The sequence below is a fragment of the Rousettus aegyptiacus genome, unplaced genomic scaffold (assembly GCF_014176215.1).
Source record: "Rousettus aegyptiacus isolate mRouAeg1 unplaced genomic scaffold, mRouAeg1.p scaffold_m13_p_16, whole genome shotgun sequence".
Classification (NCBI taxonomy): domain Eukaryota; kingdom Metazoa; phylum Chordata; class Mammalia; order Chiroptera; family Pteropodidae; genus Rousettus; species Rousettus aegyptiacus.
The window spans coordinates 53,387,063-53,405,979 of record NW_023416291.1 but is presented as its reverse complement, the minus strand read 5'-3'; the positions used below and the strand labels follow the sequence as shown (position 1 = coordinate 53,405,979).

At 45.1% G+C, this 18,917-nt stretch overlaps 1 protein-coding gene across 3 annotated transcripts; it reads right to left on the bottom strand.

Moving 5' to 3' along the window:
- Positions 1–1,888: 1,888 nt before the first annotated feature.
- On the bottom strand, positions 1,889–18,522 carry LOC107520090 (zinc finger protein 14). 3 transcript variants are annotated; one of them, XM_016163460.2, is made up of 6 exons: positions 18,241–18,514; positions 16,529–16,817; positions 14,675–14,820; positions 10,181–10,307; positions 8,980–9,160; positions 1,889–8,571 (listed from the first exon to the last, which is right to left on the bottom strand). In XM_016163460.2, the coding sequence occupies exons 3-6, from the start codon at positions 14,771–14,773 to the stop codon at positions 6,684–6,686; spliced, it is 2,295 nt and encodes a 764-aa protein (XP_016018946.2). In that variant the 5' UTR covers positions 14,774–14,820; positions 16,529–16,817; positions 18,241–18,514; the 3' UTR covers positions 1,889–6,683. The 3 variants fall into 3 exon arrangements, with proteins under 3 accessions (XP_016018946.2, XP_016018948.2, XP_036090029.1); XM_016163462.2 differs by having other exon boundaries at positions 16,529–16,753; XM_036234136.1 differs by lacking the exon at positions 14,675–14,820 and having other exon boundaries at positions 16,529–16,753; positions 18,241–18,522.
- Between the last annotated feature and the right edge of the window lie 395 nt (positions 18,523–18,917).

The window sequence follows — 18,917 nt, the reverse complement described above, 5'->3', positions numbered from 1 at the left end:
ATCACCTTTTGGTTTTGATTTGCATCCCCCTGGTGATTAGTGATGTTGAGAATATTTTCATGTTTACTACCATTTGTATTTCATCTTCGGAGAAATGTCTATTCAAGTCTTTTAGGCCTATCTGTAAAGTGGGTTCTTTGCATTTTTGTTATTGAGATGGAAGGTTTTTATGTATTGAGTGATAAAATCTTATCACTTGTAGGACTTATGAATGTTCATTCTGTGAGGTGTCTTTTCACTCTCTTGATAGTCCTTTGATGCACACACACACACACACACACACACACACACACAAAACCCTTCAATTTTGATGAAGTCCAACTTATATGTTTTCTCTCGCATTGCTTGTGCTTCTGACGTCGTCTCTGATAGGCTGCCAAATGTGAGTTCATGAGCATTTCTCCCTGTGTTTCCTTCCCTTTCGTGTTACCCAGGACAGCCTGCTGGCGGGGGCCGGGATTCCCAGCAGAGCCTCTTTTAAGTCCTGGAACTGGGATGGAGCCCCTGATATAGCACGTGCCCCCTAGATAATTTTTTAATGTGAAAGGCCATGAAGTTTGAGGTGATAAAGTTTCCACTTCACATAATAACTACTAAGTGATAATCCTAAAAATCTGTTACTAATCTCTGCCTATGGTTACCCATATGTAGTTTCAGGTTCTATAACGCAATTGTTTCAACTCTGAAAAAAATGTTACTTTTTTCTTCCTTTATAAAATTTCTACCCATTTCTCATGGCACTGGCTAGGATATCTAGTCTACTGCTCAAGGGGCCCGGAGTGACGGTGGTACTCGTCTGCATATAATTCTCTCGAACAAACTGACCACTCACATATGCGTTCTTTTATAAACATTTCTTTTGACGAGGCCCTTCAAAAAGTTGTGAGAGTTCTCATCTATTCCTAAACTCCTAAGAACTTTGTCATGGATAAATGTTGAGCAGCATAAAATGTTTTTTCCTGGGTTCATTGAAATAATCAGAGATAGTTTTTTTAATGTGTTATTCTGGTGAGTTATTGGAATCGGTCATGTCAACCTTAAATAAAATAATTGACAAAATTACAAGAATAAAGTAATCCTCCGGAATGGGACACTTTAACATATCCTCTTAATGAAACTTAAAACATAGTAACAGTTGTTAGTATACAACTGATTTGAAAACCAAGGTAATAATAGCTTCATAAGAAATGATGTAGAAAACTATATCAAAAATGCATAGTTTCGAATCACATACAAGCGATATTTTAATTAAAACTATTGAAAAAATAAAAGCAGATCCTCTACAAATATGTTCTTGAATTAATGACGATTGTACTGAAAAACAGTAGATATTCAACAAATAATAGAAAGTGTAAATAAAAAATACAGATATTTTAGAGATTAAGCAGGTAGATATTTCAAAAACAACTTATGGGAAAAGATTTCTTACGTTAGATTTAAATTGTATTGTTTTTACTGTGGGGGATGATACTTCCCACCTCCACCAAGCCACTGTCAGACTACAATTTAACATTTAAAGAAAACAATTAGAATTTCCAATTAGATCAAAACTTTGTAAATTCTTGGAGATGTTTATATCTCAGGAACAACCATTTCAATCAAAGTATATGCATAAAACACATTATTGTTGTATTTGAGAAAGCTTCCCAATTAATTTTAGTATATCAAAGAGGCCTAATTAGTTTGAAAAATTCTTAATAGGAAGACAGAGAACAAATCTTTGAGGTACTCCAGGGGCCCAAGGGAGTAACCCCAAGCCATTTCCAGGTCAAGAAAAAGTTTTCTTTTAAAATATAAACCCTGGGAAAGTTGTCAAACATACTTGAGCAAAAAGATCATATAACATTATGAAACTATTAAATTATCCATTTGAAATAACAAAAAAATATCAAAGAAAAACATAGGTGTTTATTAGTAGTATAACTTTAGTTCTTAGGGTTGAAATAATTGTTTTTTTAAGTAATCAGGAACTGATTAAGATACAGACTATTTTTTAAAAAAGGAATCTTTGCTTCCTAGGAAGAACTGATATCATAATATATTATCTGGAGTCAAATACAGAGAGAAAAATATTTGTCTTCTTAACAGAGTAGAAAACAACCGAACCTTATTCTGTATCAGCTTACTTTTGACATTTAAATTTATTTTCTAACTTCATTCTAATTTTATTCAGCTTAATCACATGTAAAATTCCCTCTCCATTTCCCTTTACAAACCTTGTAGAACTTCCCTAGTACCTTTTAGTTTCAGTTTTTTCACTCATTCAGAAGTACCCATTAGGACAAACCATTTTCCTTTAACTTTTCTCAAAAATGTATCTCTAGACCTTATACCTTCTATTACCAAAATCATAATTTCTTTCAATGTGAATTAAAATTTTAACTCTTAGGAACTTCAATTTCTACTGACAAGTAAAAAGTAAGCCATTACCATTATTTAAATTGGCAAATTTATAAATACATTTTATATTTTCTAAAAATATAGGATCTTTAATGGGCAAATATATTCGCAATTTTTTTTAAAAGAAACATTTTAAATAAAGTACAAGATCCAAATTTACCTTTCGGTTTCTCTGTAATAAGACAAAGCAGGTAAACTTAGACTTACCTAGTAATTAATTTCAGTACTACACGTTAGTTCAAAATATCTAGTTATTTAATAATTTTTATCATTTATCTTAGTAACACTCTAGCATTTCAAGTTAACAACAGATTTTGGAAAACTGTAATTCTGCTTCTGTAAACCTGCTTGCTTGATGTGGTTTTAGGCTTTATAAGCTGCCTCCTCTGGAAGCTCGAGGCTGATTCTTTGACCCTGGGTGGTGGAGAGAGTCAGTCGCCGGCCAGCTAATAAAGGTTCATAATTAATCTCAGTTGGCTCTGTGGGTCTTGGATTTGAACATGCCACAACATAGGGAGGGGACCCCACTGTGCATGCAGACTCCCCCAACAATGGAGCAAAGTCCAAGGATGTGTCTTTATTCCAGAGGAGCCATGTGCCCAGGCTAGTCAGCATCTGTTGGATAATGACCCTCCCCAGTTCCTGATGTAATACAGCCCTGGTCACTGTTTGGAACTCGCCCGCCACAGGCATTGCCTCTCCCGCAAGGATCCCAAATTGTTTCCCATACATCCGACTGGGAACAAGTCAAATCAAAGGTAAGAGTTGGGCATCAGGGAAGGTGACCGATCCAGAAGGTGCTGACCGAGCTGACAAGAAACCAATGGAACCTCAGATCCGTCTGACTTCAGGCTTCTTTACTTCTGGGAGGGAGAAGGAGGGGCTCTTTCCGTGACCCTCACCCACAGCGGGGTTACTTCCTGATCAGCCTGGCTGTGAGGGACACCCAGCAGCGCTATCAGCCAAAAGCCCAGTGACTCCACAAGGAGTCAGAGAGACAAGCACGTCACTGTTTTAAAACCAAAATGTTATCAGCTTGTATCTTGGTCTACTCTTAGGAGAAATGGTAAGTGGTCTGTCATTCCCTGTCCTGTAATCTGCCTAGAAAACAAAGATTCTACGTTGTATGGGTCTTTCTTTACTCAAGAATACTGAGCCTTTTTTTATTGAAAGAACTAAGTGTTTTTACAATTATAATTTTAAGTACATGCTAAACTTCATGAGATGCAATATCAAATAAAAGTGACGTGAAACTCTTTTTTGGGTGTATTTGCATTAAGTTTCTTAAAATGTGTTATGTCCTGGTACTAGACATAATTCTAAAGTGATGTTAAAGAAATTTCAAAATTTCCATCTCAATTGCAGTATAATGACCTGAGGGTCACTTAGCGGAAGGCTGAGCTGTCTGGCTGATGAACGACTCAGAGCCCTGGAAGCTCTTTCTCTGCCATGAAAATGGTGCTGCTTCAAAAGAATCGATCCAGCATTTTGTTCAATGGGAAGCTGAGGGCTGGATGTTCAGTCACATGTGTGAGGGGACATTTGTGTTTACTTGCAGAAGTCTGAACCAGTCCTGTCATCCACGTCCAGGCTCATAAGGCACTTTCACCCCTGGTCCATCAGGAAGCTTACACCCTGGCCCAGGTATGAGCCCTTAAAGCTGACCCCTCAGTAATGTGGTAGATAGGGCGCATAGAAAGGGTGGCCACCCGAGTGCCCACGTGGGACTGCCTAGTGCCAGGTATGCTGACTGCCCTTGAAATACAGGGACTTGACTAATGTTTCCTGTGTGTTCTAAACAAAGGTCAAGACAACAGCAAAAACAGCCTGGGTCCAACAACCAGATCTGAGTCACAAATTGATGTCTCAGGCCCCCTCCCTGTGAGTCATGGTTCTAAATATGTTGGAGTTCGTGTGGACACTGAATGTGGCCCAATCCACGCTTGTTTCTGCAGTCACACAGACCAGCATACCACTGTTAGGTGGTTGAAAAAGCTGACTAACATGTACGAATATCCTTGCTGAACAGACAGTGGTTAGGGGGTCACATTTAAAATATTATGACGGAGAAGATGGAAAGAAATGACTCTGAATGGAAGTTTCGCCTTCACTATAAACCCTCAAATGCATGGCCATTAAAAAACAAACATAGATTGTTGAAAACAGAAGCTTATTTTAACAGTAACACTCCATTATCTAGCGGAGTAAAGTCCTGTTCTATGATTGAATACATTTAAATACAGCTCCATAATGGTCTGCTGCCTTGGTGACTTAATGGACAACAAGGAGCTACGAAGAAATGCAATGCCCTGTGCGAGAGTGGAAACCACAGAAGGTCCATGGTGGGGAAGGCCCGAAAATAGACTGTGCAATCTGTTAAGAGGAAACGAATACCAAACATTGTTTTAGATGAGACTGTCCCCGACAAGTAGAGAAAGGAGTTTTTTTTAAAATGTGCTGTAACTCTGGCCAAATACGTTTCAACGCATCAATGTCTCCTAACGGTAGAAAAGACCTGGAAGTCATGACTTCTTAGATCTGCCCTCCAAACATCATATTACTCTTTCTTCTCATATTTTTTTCCCTCAGTACCAAGAGCAGAAGGAAGATGGGAAACAGGTTCTCACTTCACTAAGTCTGACCACACGATTCATGGGACCATCTAAACACCAGCTTTCACTTCTGTGTCCGAAGCTTTCTCTCTGCAATATAATGCATCCAGCCTAAGTCCAAACAAGATTAAAAACAATGAGCAGAGATCAAATTGTGAACATAATCTTATGAGACTGTCTGCTCTGAAATCTTTCCACAATTACTAACTTCTGCAAAGAACACATTTGTGGCTGACGGAGGCTAGAAATCAAGTCAGAATTCTCTAGTATCTGCAGCAGTGGAACAGAACAGTAACTTCAACAATATACGGCTCATGTAAGATTCACATATTAGAAATGTAACAAAAGTGAGAATGAAACAAACTTTTATCTAAAAGTACATCAAATTGCACATAAAAACAAACAAAACCCCACTTATCAGAGTCCATAAGAAACTGTAGTAAAATTAGGCAAGTTTTATGTAATTAGACAGTTACTTAAACATAATAAACGTAGTAGAGATAGAAGAAGAGGTGAAGGCTATATACATATTTAGATCAGCAATATGAGCTGGAAATACAGGGGATACCTATGAAAAATGAGGCACTTACAAAGGCAAATTTTCTTTGTAACATTAGATTTCTGTCCTGCTGAGTTTCCATGTACAAAAATAACCGAAATGCTGAAAGGTGGCCTGCATTCTTTTTAGTTATAAAGTTTTTCTCCTGTGCGATTTTTCACGTTGATCATAAGATTTTAAGGGAGAAAGGCTCTTCCACAGAACTTGTATTCAGAATTGTGTGTATCATCAAATCATTTCGCAGAAATGTGGAAAACCTGAGGGCTTTCCCTCAGTGCTGACATTCAGAGGGTTTCAGTGTGTATTCTTATTTGTGCCTGAAAGGAGGCTCACTGCATGAATGCTTTCCACAATATTCCCATTCACAGGGCTTCTCCCAAGTTTTTATTTTCCCATGTGACAGAAGGTGATCTCATTGCCCAAAGGCTTTTCCAACCGTTCACGTTCATAGAGTTTCTTTCCGGTATGTGCACTTGCATGTTCATACAAAATTGGTTTACAGTTCGAGAGTTTCCCACAGTGCTCACACACATAAGGTTTTTTTCTCCAGTATGTGCTTTGGCATGTGCATGGAGAGTGGAATTATGCGTTAACACGTTCCTACACTCCTTACATTCATTCAATTTCTCCCCAGTGTGTATTTCTACATGTTGCTTAAGGGAGACTCAATTACTATAAGGTTCCCCACAACGCTCACATTTGTAGGGTTTATCTCCTGAGTGCATCGTCATATGACCTCATAAAGAGGACAAAGAAGTAAAGCCTTTCTCACACTCCTTACATTTACAGAGTTTCTCCCCAGTGTGTATACTTGCATTTGACTGAAGGGAGACTCGCTGTGCGAAGGCTTTCCCACACTGGTCACATTCATAGGATTTCTTTCTAACATGTGAAATTGCATTTTTACAAAGGGAGGACTATGTTGGAAGGCTTTCCCGCACTCCTTACATTCATAGAGTTTGTCCATAGTGTGTATCCTCACGTGTCTGAAGGTACCATCGCCGCCAAAGGCTTTTCCACTCTGTTCATGTTCATAAGGTTTCTTTCCAGTATGTGCATGTCTATGTTTATAAAGGTAGATTTACAGTAAAACCTTTTCCACACTGCTCATATTAACAGGGTTTATCTCCCGAGTGCATTCTCACATGCTTTCGCAAAGAAGAGGATAAACAAAAACCTTTCCCACATTCCTTACATTTATAGGGTCTCTCCCCTGTGTGCGTTCTCATATGACCTCGTAAAGAGGACAAAGAAGAAAAGCTTTTCCCACACTCCTTACATTTATAGAATTTCTTCCCAGTGTGTGTTCTTGCATGTGACTGAAGGAAGGATTTCTGCGTGAAGGCTTCCCCACACTGGTCACATTCATAAGGTTTCTTTCCAGAATGTGAGATCGCGTGTCTACGAAGGGAGAACTGATGGCGGAACACTTTCCCACACTCCTTACATTCATAGGGCTTCTCCATAGTGTGTATTCTCACGTGTGACTGAAGGGAGTATCTCTGATAGAAGGCTTTCCCGCACCATTCACATTCGTAGGGTTTCTTTCCAGTATGAGCACTTGTGTGTTTATAGAGAATTGATTTATGGTTAAAGGCTTTTCCACAGTGTCCACATACATAAGATTTCTCTCCAGTATGTGCTTTGGCATGAGCATGGAGGGTGGAACTATGCATGAAGGCTTTCCCACACTCCTTACATTCATATGGTTTCTCCCCATTGTGTTTTTCTACATGTAACTTAAGGGAGACCCGATGACTATAAGCTTTCCCGCACTGCTCGCATTTGTAGGGTTTCTCCCCGGTGTGTGTTTTCACATGTGTCTGAAGGTAGCGCCGCATACCAAAGGCTTTCCCGCACTGTTCACATTCATAGGGCTTCTCCCCAGTGTGTGTTCTCACATGTCTCTGGAGATAGCGTCGCCCACCGAAGGCTTTTCCACAGTGTTCGCATTCATAAGGTTTCTCCCCAGTGTGTGTTCTCACATGTGTCTGTAGGTAACGTTGCCACCAAAAGGCTTTTCCACATTGCTCACATTCGTAGGGTTTCTTTCCGGTATGTGTTGTTTCATGTGTATGGAAGGTGGAATAATGCCTGAAGGTTTTCCCACACTCCTTACATACGTAGGGTTTCTCCCCAGTGTGTATTTTTTTCTCATGTAATTTAAGAGAGTATCGCTGACTGTAAGCTTTTCCACATTGCTCACATTTGTAGGGTTTATCTCCTGAGTGTGTTCTCCCATGCTTTCGTAAAGATGAGGATGCACAAAAACCTTTTCCACACTCCTTACATTTATAGGGTCTCTCCCCCGTGTGCGTTCTCACATGACCTCGTAAAGAAGACAATGTAGAAAAACTTTTCGCACACTCCTTACATTTATAGGGTTTCTCCCCAGTGTGTGTTCTCACATGCGACTGAAGCCATTCTCGCAGCCTGAAGGCTTTCCCACACTGGTCACATATATAGGGTTTCTTTCCAGTATGTGAAATTACATGTCTCCAAAAGGAGGCATAAAGATGGAAGGCTTTTCCGCACTCCTTACATTCATAGGGTTTTTCCATAGTATGTATTCTCAGATGATACTGAAGGTAGTATCTCTGACGGAAGGCTTTCCCACATTGCTCGCATTTGTAAGGTCTCTCGCCAGTGTGCATTCTAACATGGACTTGAAGTTTGGATAGACAAGAAAAGGGTTTTCCACATTCCTTACACACATATGGCTTGTCTCCCATGCCTGTGATCACATGTTCTTGCAGGGATGAAGGAAATCTCAAGACTCTGCCACTTTCTTCACATGAATTAGGTGTGCATCCTGTTTGAGATTTATCCCGATTCTGAAAAGATGAACACTGCATGGCGACTTTTCCAGACGTGGTACTTTCACAAGCATTAACTTTGTTCACATGTTTCTCATGCAGGGGATGACCTGTAACCGCATTCAAGGTGGTTCCACATTGACTACCGTTACTAGTTTCACAGAGGTTCTCCAGTAAATGATTCCTGTTAAAAATATGAAATACAGAATTACAAGTCTATAATCATACGTGATTTATTACTGACTGATGAATAATGTAAATAATTATTTTAAATACATATCTGCCATTTCCAATAAATGTTTGTGGGAACCTCTGCACTGTGACATCCTAAAAAAATTAGTGCTCCTGCTAGGAGCACAAAGAAGGACAAAACAGTAAAGATTTCTTACACATGATTATGTCCTCATCATTCTTTCTAACTGAATAACTTAATAGAAGCTCAATATCTACATCACATTTATGAAAACGTTGTCTTGAGAAAATTCTCTGGGTACACAATTGTTTAGCAAAATTTATATACATTTGAAAAATTGTTTTAATTTAGTTTAACACTTTAGAGATATTCCATTGCTCCTGTGGGAGTACCACTCACCTACACGGTGTCTCCGGGGTTATGGGCTGATTTCCATTGCCATTAAGTGTCTGGTTTTCACCCCAAACTGACCAAGAATCATTTCTTGTAAATCTTGCTGTTTTATCTTTATTGGCTATGCTATTGTCCAAAATGTTCCTCTGAGAACATGGTCCAGAGATTTTAAATTCAGTGTAACAACCTAGAAATATCGATAGAATAAATTAATTCCATGTAAATAGAATGGTGGGAAAAAAAGAAAACAATCTCTCTGTATTTATATGCTGATCTAAATGTAAATGAATTTTATAAAGATCAATGACAATCAAACAAAAACAAAGAACTGAGGATGTTGTGTGTTTGGGACTCTGGCAAAAATAAGTTAAATGAGTCAAAATGGTAACCTGATTAATAAGAAATATTTTTGAAAATATGCAGACTGATATTCAGGTAAATATAATCAAAAAGGCCAACTAGGAAAAAAATGGCCAAAGTGCACACGTCCAAATGATCTCATCACAAGAGGAGATACAGAAAGGCTTTCCAAATCATTTAAAATACAGAAAGAGAGGTACGTGACAAACGTCACTTTTCTCAAATACAGGGAATCGTGTTTTCAACAAACATGTGCAAATACCATTCTGTTACTAGAACCTGTTGTTTCTTTGGGTTGTTTCCTTCATGGTGTCACAGACACAGAGGTTTTAGATGAAGCGGTACTCACGGTCCCCAGCTCCCACCGGAACATCAAATGGTACTTGACTACTGCCCTGCTCCTTCAAAGAGCTGATTAGAGGAGAATGCAGGGCAATGAACACTCAGTAAAGACAATAAGGTACTATGACTGTCAAAACCAGTGAGCTGGGTAAGTGTGAGTTTAAATGCAGCAAAATCACCATGTCAAATATGAATTAACCAGTGTGACATCCTGAGGGGCCTAACTATAAAGCTGCTCTCAAGAACCCAAAGTGACAGTGGGTGAGGTTCATACGTACAATAAGGGATCTCAGCCTTGATCGAGAGAATAAACAAACAAACAGGTTAATACATGGGACTTTTTTTTCATGGAAAAGCCATTTGATTCTAGGTACAAAGCACGTATTGAATTATAGCTGTGTTATGTTCAACATATTTTCATCCATCTACCCCAAGAAGAAATAAACGTTATATTTCTTACAATGTCTTCCATGAAATCTAAGCGAAGAAGAGAAGCCATCCTTACCCACAAAGGCCAGGTTCCGGCAAGTCTCCAGCATCACATCTCGGTAGAGCCTCCTCTGAGAATGATCCAGCAAAGCCCACTCTTCCCGGGTGAAGTTCACAGCCACGTCGGCAAAGACCACCGCATCCTGAAATATCCCACATATTCTGATTCAACAAGACACATCTTTACCAATATGTGTAAGAGAAAGGGAGAGAGTGAGAGTCCGGGACTAGGACTCAATTCCTAGGATATCTGAGCTCATATTCACATGGGAAATGATAATAAACTAGTAAACCAAATGACGTACACTCAGAGATGGTAGAGTGTGGAAAGCTGAATAGTGTGAAAATCAAAACTGATATGGACCATTCATGCATAATAGTAAGGAAGATTTTACTGGAAATACACAGGGTCTGAGATAAGATGATGACAAACTAAAATCGTCATTCAGATATCAAAAATAGATACTTGGATAACTCAAAATATGCTTCCTTTCCAACTCAAAACCTGGAACTAGAATGTCTAGATGTGAACACGTAGACGTCCAAGGCAGCTTTGTTGGAACAACTCTCGCCTTGGAAGTCATCAGCGTCGAGATCTGATCTAGTCCCCTCATATCTGACAGAGGCAGAGACCCCACTGGGAAGAGGTGGACACTGTGGGAATTGACACAGACCAGGGCCTAGACCTGGCACACCTGCTGGTAAAATATATGCCTGACCCCGGAAGAATCTACGGAGCCAACAGGGGACATCATGTTTTCGGGGGATGTGTGGTATCATCACTGCTTTTGTCTGAGTTTTATGAGCCTATTCAGACAATTACTCTAACTCGAGGGGAAGGGGTGTGATATTTTTTCTTTATAGCAGTCAGGCGGCAGAACAGGTGACAGCCTGGCCTGTGGCTGGCCTCTACTGTGGGGACAGTTGGATATGCAGGCTTCTAGGTGAGAGCTGTCACCCCGTAGCATCTGATTCCATCTCCTGGTGGACAGTGTGAGCCACTAATGCAGACACTCACAGCAGCACGATTTGTAACAGACAAAAACTGAAACGACTGAAAACTCCATCCAGAGATTTCCATGAGCAAAATGTAAGACGTTCATGCAATGGAATATGTTTGATGGTAAGAGGAACGAAGTGATGACCCGTAGCAGGAAGTCAATGACCTTTAAGGGCACTACTGGGCTTCACAAAGACCACACAAAGCATGATGTCACTTAGGTGAAACATACAGATAAAGCCACTCGATAAAAAGGAGGCTAATAAAGTGCCGAGAACCCAGGGGATGTTTAGTGAAGGCACGGTGACGGCCAGCACGTGTACGCCTTCTGTTCAGGCAGTGAAAAAGTTTTACTAACATGAGAACAAGAGGATAGTGGTACAATTCCGCAAATATACTAAACGTCATTAAATTTTACACATTAAAAAGTAAACTTGCTGGTAATTTAAATTATATCTCAACTATAGATGTTGAAAAAAACAAATTCAGATACACTACGAACGTATCATTCTTAAACTAATGTAGTTTTTATGAAAACCAATAGATATTTAGCAAATAAAGGAAACAACATTGCTGATATTCCAGAGATCGAGCAGGTTGAGTTATGAAAAAGCACTTGTGGGAAATGAATATTTACATTACAAGTAAATTGTGTTCTGATGCTCGGTTTTGGTTTTGACGGTGGGAGGTGGTACATCACACTCCCGCCCAGTACTGTCAGAACAACAGCTGAGTGTCAGAATCCAATCAATGCGGTGCCTGGCGTGAGGGCTCTGTCTAGTTCGTGGCCCGGCTGTCCTCACACGGACATTTACTGCACGTTGTGTAGGTGGCTGTGCAGTTGTGAGTACACTTTCTCCACATGCTACATTTTACAGATAAACACTATGAAATCAATTATAACTTATGATATCACCTTAAAAAACAATGACATAACACCTGAAAAGATGAACAAAAACATGTGCCCTAGCGTCCGTGCAGCCCTGTAAAAACCCTCGCAGTTGACGAACGGGGGGATCTCAACACCTGTGGAAGGACATGTTGACCAGACGTGGTCGTTGAAGAACATACAGATGATGGAAAGCCAGACCCTTACCCCAAAATCAGTTTAAAAACGTAGACCCAATACATTACCTCTCATTAGAGACACCATCCACATACCACACAAAAATACATGGGATGTAGAAATATAGAGTAAATTAGCTATATTCACAACTCAAAAGTATTATTATGGAAGATGTATAAAAAATAAAAAGAGAAGCAGACAATACGACATTTAGGAAGCCTCCAGAAGGCAAAGATGATATAAAAATAAATCACAATTCACTTGCAATCACTAGAAACAATTAAAAACATTTAAAGGTAACCTAGATGATGAAAACCAACTCTGATGAAAACACCATTTCCCTGTAATTTTAAATTTGCTCATAAACTTTAACCCCGGTTTTGTCTCGAAATGAAGAAAGTCACATCGCAGTTTGCAGTAGGAGAAAAAAAAAAACAGAGGTGTAATCAACCCAGTTGACTAATCAAAAATACTCTTGACAGAACTGAGGCCACATAAGCACAAAAATGAATGAGTAAATTGGGGACCGAGCCTCAGACACCAGCACATGAGAAACAGACGGGGGCTGAACCCACCCCGCCCCTCTGTTGTAAATCAGGGCTTGTTGCAGGAATCCCCTTCCAACTCAGAGAAGACTCACAGAGGCCCCGTTGATCCAGGACGAGGACACTAGCCTGCCCTCCTGTCCACTCTGAGCCTCATCTATGATTAGGTGAACCGATCATTTCCAGGGACAATGAAGAACTGATTCCTGTTGACCAGACATTGGTTCAGCTTCTCCTAACCCCAGAACCTGATCACGGCTCACTCTCACCCAGCCAGGGGACATCCTCTACTGAGTCCACGCTGACCTCAGGGACCTGCCGTCCCAGCCACACCTGCTCCATTCCAGTGTGTGGCTTCCTCTATCAAAGGAAATCTGTCTGCCCAACTCCGGAGATACTGCAAGTCGCAGCCCCGCCACCTGCAGTAATTCCTTTACAGGAAAGTCTCCCGCAAAGCCGGAGTTTCCCATACGCCACAGGTTTCACCACGTGATTGCAATATCCTATCTTTTATCCAAGCCTGACCCGGCCTTCAGTGCCCCCAGTCCTCTGAGCTCACTGCACCCCCTCATCGGAACAAGCAGAGACGCACCACAATCCCTGCAGACCAGAGCCGGGGACATGCTCAGTATCCGGAGGGCGGTCCTTGTCACACTGCTGTCTTGCTCACACTTCTACCCAGAAAAGAAATCCCTTCTCTCTCTGACTTGAGTCGCGCGCACCACTGAGGTCACTACTCACGTGGCCCACACCTGCCGCTGAGGGGCACAACCTTGAGACATACCCTCCCACACTGGTAACACAGAATGACGCAACAATGACCACAAAGAGAGGTGATGAAGTTAAAAAAAAAAAAAAAACCCGCCTGTGCAGCAGTTTAAAGACCTATCCTTGGGGTGACCTGTCCTCAACACCATAGTTAAATGCTGGCCCCTGAGGGAAGGCTCAAGATGCTAAAGAAACGTCCCAGTTCAGACGTGTGTATTCTCACTGCGCATGCGCTAAAGGGCAACTGCCTCCACACGCGCGCGCGCGAGCTGCAGAAGGAGGAATGGGACGGTCCCCAGCTCCGGGTGCCCGCAAATGCGCTGTACCTGCAACCCTCGGGAAGCCACCTCCACCCTCTTCGGAGCCTGCCTCCTTGCTGCATCAGCTTTCGCTTTAATCAACCTCTACACAGCGGTGTCGCACGCTCCACTGAGCCCTACCCCGAGAGGGGCAAGGCCCCCGGTGCGAGTCACATCTCTACGTTCCGAACCTTGTCCCTGCAGGCGACCCGACCTGGTGGTGGTCCTGGCCTCCCCATCCCCCAGCCCATTCGCAGACTGGGGTCCGCATTCGGGATCCACACGCGGGGACGGGCCAGGCCGCAGGAAGCCCTCCCCGCGGCCCCAGGAGAAATCTCCCGGCGGCGTGTGGCGGGGCGCCCCGGCCCGGGCCCGAGCCGCTTCCTGCCTGTTCCGGGCAGCTCCAAGCTGCCCCTTAGGATCTCGACCGTCGACCCGCGCGCTCACCATCTCTAGGCCGCGCTCCAGGCTCTCCCGGGTCTCCACCCCTCGTCCTCCGCCCGGGCAGGTGGAGCTACCTGACGACACCAGTGGAGCCGCCGCCAAGTAAAACCGTTATGGGCCCCGCGGGCCAGGCGTTCAGGGCTGCGACTGCGCCCGCCCCCGGGGCTGATTGGACGGCACTCCGAGCTTCCGTACCGTGATTGGACGGGACTCCGAGCTTCCGCGCCGTGATTGGTCCGTACTCCGAGCTCACGCGCAAAACTAACCACCTGGGACTCTGAGCGAACATAGCGCGACCTGCACACGGCCAATTGGACAGAAGCCAAGAGCCTTCCCTCTCTCCCGTGGGCGGGTAGTTCGCTGGCCACGCCCGGCATTCAGGACTTACCTCATTTCGGTTTTCTGATTGGCCAGCTGCAGATTCCGTGGTCTGAGTGACAGTTGGGATGGCCACTAGGAAGAACCGGGCAGGAATGCCATTTCTCATCTTCAGCCTCTCTAGCTCCACCTTCTCTGTGGACCATCCGTAGTCGGCTTGGAAAATACAGAAAATACCGGCTACAGGTGCTGCACGAACCCACTAGTCAGTGGTCGCTTTCGAGTCCGCCTTCTGGACCGGGGAAGCCTGACTCACGTTGCCCTCATATCGCCCCTGGCCCGCAATGGGGCAGCGGGGGGGGGGGGGGCGTAAGGACTTGCGACCTCTGGGGTCATGGGTGCGTCAGGTGGCATGGCCATCATGGGTCTGTTCCCTCTACAAACGCTCACCAGCGACCTCGCTACGAGCAGGAAGGTCAGGACTCTCACGGACCTAGATCTTCTGACTTCTGGAGCACCCGCCCTCCATTGACGCCTGCGCTTCGGAGCGTCAGGCAGATGACCCTTGGTCACGTGCTTCACTCGTTCTTCCCAGCTCAGCCACAAGGTGCGAGATGTGAAAATTCTCAGACGCGCCTTTTGCTGCGAGGAAATTCCTGTCAGCTCAGCTTTTTCATCCCCAGAGGGGCCGGAAGGCAGAAGGCCACACAGGTTGCTGTGGACGGCGGCGCCGCCTGTCACTGCTCATGCGCCAACCCCCGCGTTCTCCACCGAAACTGGACGTTGTGTTTGGAGAATTGTAACCCCATTTTTATAACCAAACCTCAGGGCAATAATAACGGCGAAAATGCTACCTCCTGCCCGCCACAGAATAACTTCGTCTCTACGGCTTTGCCTAATGAAGCAGGTAAATTTATGCTTCACTCTTTTTTTGTGGCTATGGAATATTTCATCATGAGTATGTGCTACAACTATATATCTATTCACTCATTGACGGACGCTTGAGATGTTTCCTTTTTTTTGGCTGTTTTGAAAACAGCTGCAAGGAACAGTCATGGACACATACTTAAGTAACTGTGTACAGATTGGACTGGAATATTATGTCATAGGGTAATTTTATACTTAACATTTTCAAAAACCACAAAGCCCTTTTCCACAGTGGCTGCACCATTTTATAATCCAAGCAGCAAAGGACAAAAGTTCCAATTTCTTCATTTCTAAAACAACGTTAGTGTTGTTGGTTTTTTTGTGTTTGTTTTTTTAACTTTTGCAATCTATCCATCCTAGTGGGTGTGAAATGTTGAAAACTCAACAAAGAAAAAATCAAACATATCACGGCTTGGTGATGATGAACTTGATGAAAAGCTGCAGAGAGTGACGAGAACCAGGAAGGGTGGTCACCCTGGGGACAGCACCTGGAGGATCTGACAATCAACCATGAAGATAAAATTCCCACACCCTCAGTTAATGGCACAGCCGCGCTAGGTGTGGGACGCACTGGGTCTCAGGGCAACAGAGCCTCTCTGAGGAACCAAGGGCAGCATGGCCAGCGTGTGCAACTCAGACCTTCAGCTGGCCTCCCACAGTGCACAGGGGACCCCGAGTTAGAGGTCAAAGACCTTCCGAGTGGGGGCCATGCTCTACCTGTTCACAGGTAGCCCAGAGTGCTACTTCCTGGGAAAAAATGAGGAGACCAAGAACCCCAGGAACTCGAACTCTAGATCCCCACAGAGTCCCCTCTCCCTCCTACAGGACGGCAGTGCTCCCCAAGGAGGAATGCAGGAGAGTTCTAACTCACAGAAACCCTCAAATCCATGTACCCTTCCAAGAGCACTTGAACCCAAGGAGCTAAGTCTGACCTCACAAACTCAGTTTGCACAAAGCACTAAAGATATCCAACTGTGTGGACGACACCAAAACCTACCTTTGGGAAAGCGCCCCAACGTTCGTGCAGGCGGGTCTCCCCACTCAGGCTCTGTGGCTTCCCTCAACACCAACAGCCACTTCTGGGTGGATCTGGAACTGGAGGCCACGTGCAGGGGGCACCCAGCAAGACCTCGCTTCGCCTTTCTTCACCTCCCACCCGGGACCACCGTTCAGTGCAGCTCGTTCCTAAACGCGATGCCCCTGCTTCAGGCACTGGGGATCACTGCGATGAGAGAAAGACCCCGTTCCGGTGTGTGAATGCGACCCCGCGGAATCCCTGCAGACATCTATGTTTTAAAAAATTAAATAAAAAGAGGAAATTCTGGCACACTTTCTAGGTCAAATAACTGAAAATGGCTTATCCCTTTCAAAATATAGGTATGAGTTTACAATTATCATCCTGAAAAGAAACTGGAAATCAATAAGACTGAACATGGCCCAGAATTGGCATGAATCTCTGATGACCAGCTATTAACACACAGAGGGACAGAATCACAGTGTGACAAACTCTGAACACTGATTGGAAGGGTCACTAAAGCATTTAAAAACTTTATTCCCTATCTTCACACACCTTACATAAAAATATGGAAGTGTGTGGATTTCCAGACAATTTAATTAGAGAAAATATTTTTTTCCTGTGATACTTTTCCTTGCCCTGGGTCAGCCCTCTAATAAAGAGTCAGCAGGACAGAACTAGGAAATCTGAGACACGTACTGCCATCACTAAAGAGAAGAAAGGAGGCAAAAACAAACACGGTCATGTTACATCTGTTGAAACTTGAGGCTGAGATAAGGGAAAGCCCTCAACGCAGAGCTGGACAAAGGGCGCTGCTGACAGGGGTCAGGTGACAACGCTGAAGCCTGCTGAGCCCTGTACACCTGGACACATCCATGGAGAGTGTAAGGATCCCCTTCACCCTTTTGTTCGAGAAAAGCGCTCACTCCAAGAAGCCCCTTCTTGTTAATTCAGGAAGAAATCTGAACAGATCCCCCAATCCCTGCTCTGTGTCTCACGCTGAGCGGATGAGCTGCTCGCCACTGACCACGCAGAGCCGCTGTGTGTTGTCCAGATGCGGTTGGGCTTCTGTCCTGACTCCAGACCCTTGCGTGTGGTCTGTGCTCAGCCTGAGCCCCCGGACAGCCCTCCTGAGGACAAGCTGGCTTGGGGACCTGCCATCCCCACCAATTGGTTCTTCCTACTTTTGTTCACTCCTCTCTATGAGAGCAAAACTCTTTTCTTCCAACTCATGAGACGCTTGCAGATGGTATGGTCACAGCGTTGTCCCCACTGCACGGGGCCTGCCCCCAGGGCACAGCCCCCCCCCACACACACACGTTGCAGTAATACTTTAAATAAACGGTCTACTTAGAAAATTCAGATTTTTCTCTTTCTACAGGCTGAACCGAGGGATCATAATCGCCCATTTTTGACACAAATTTACTTGAGCTCCTGTCCTCCACGCAGGCCCAGATACGGCCCCCACTTCGGCTGAACAAGCGCCGAGAGGCAGACAAGTCCCTGCTGATCTGAGCAGAGTCTGCTGAGCGCACGGGGACCGTCCTTGTCACACCACCTTCTGCTCGCCCTCCTGCCACAGAAAAGCCCTTCCTGCCTGAAGTCAGACGCGGGCGCAGCTCGCGGAGCCCAGACGCGTCTTCGTCGCGACAGGCTCCGTTCCCCCATCCCCCACCCTCACCCCCACCCCTCACCAGCCCCGGTCGCCGGCACCGATGATGGTCCCAGCCGCTCTCTGTCCCATACGCTGTCCCCACACTCGGGTGGGGCCCTCTCGGACTCCCGCGAAGAGGATGAGTCAAAACGCCGGAATTAGTGCCAGCCGTAGCGCAGCCCGGGCGGGCGAGTGCGACGGGGACAGGGACCCAGAGGCCCCAGAGCGAGGACAGGAAGCCCGGCCTCCAGCCGGGAGCCGGGGCGGCGGGGCGGCCCCGCCCGCGCTCGGACTGCGCCGCGCGATTGGGCGCAGCGCCTCTCGCTCTGCGAGCGCCGCGAGGCCGGCCCTGCCCGGGCCTTGATGGAGCCGCGCCCCGGCGCCGCCCCGCGCCCCGCGCCCCGCGCCCCGCGCCGAGCCTCGGGCCCGCGCGTTCGTTCGCCCGATGAAGAGCCGCGGCCCTTTGAGGCCGACGTGGCGGCCCAAGGGGACCGGGTGAGACGGCGGAGGCCGCCGCGGGGCCGATCCCCTCGGGCCGGCGTCCAGCTCCCGGGGGGCAGCGGTCACCCCACGCAGCGGCTCTCCCCCCACGCCGCACCCCTGGGGACCGGCCCTCAGGCTCTCGCGAGCCTTGCACGAGGTGCCCGGGTGGTCAGCCGGGCGCTTCGGCGGCGCGGAGCTGGCCTGGATGGTTGCCAGCCGACCCTGGCGCAGACA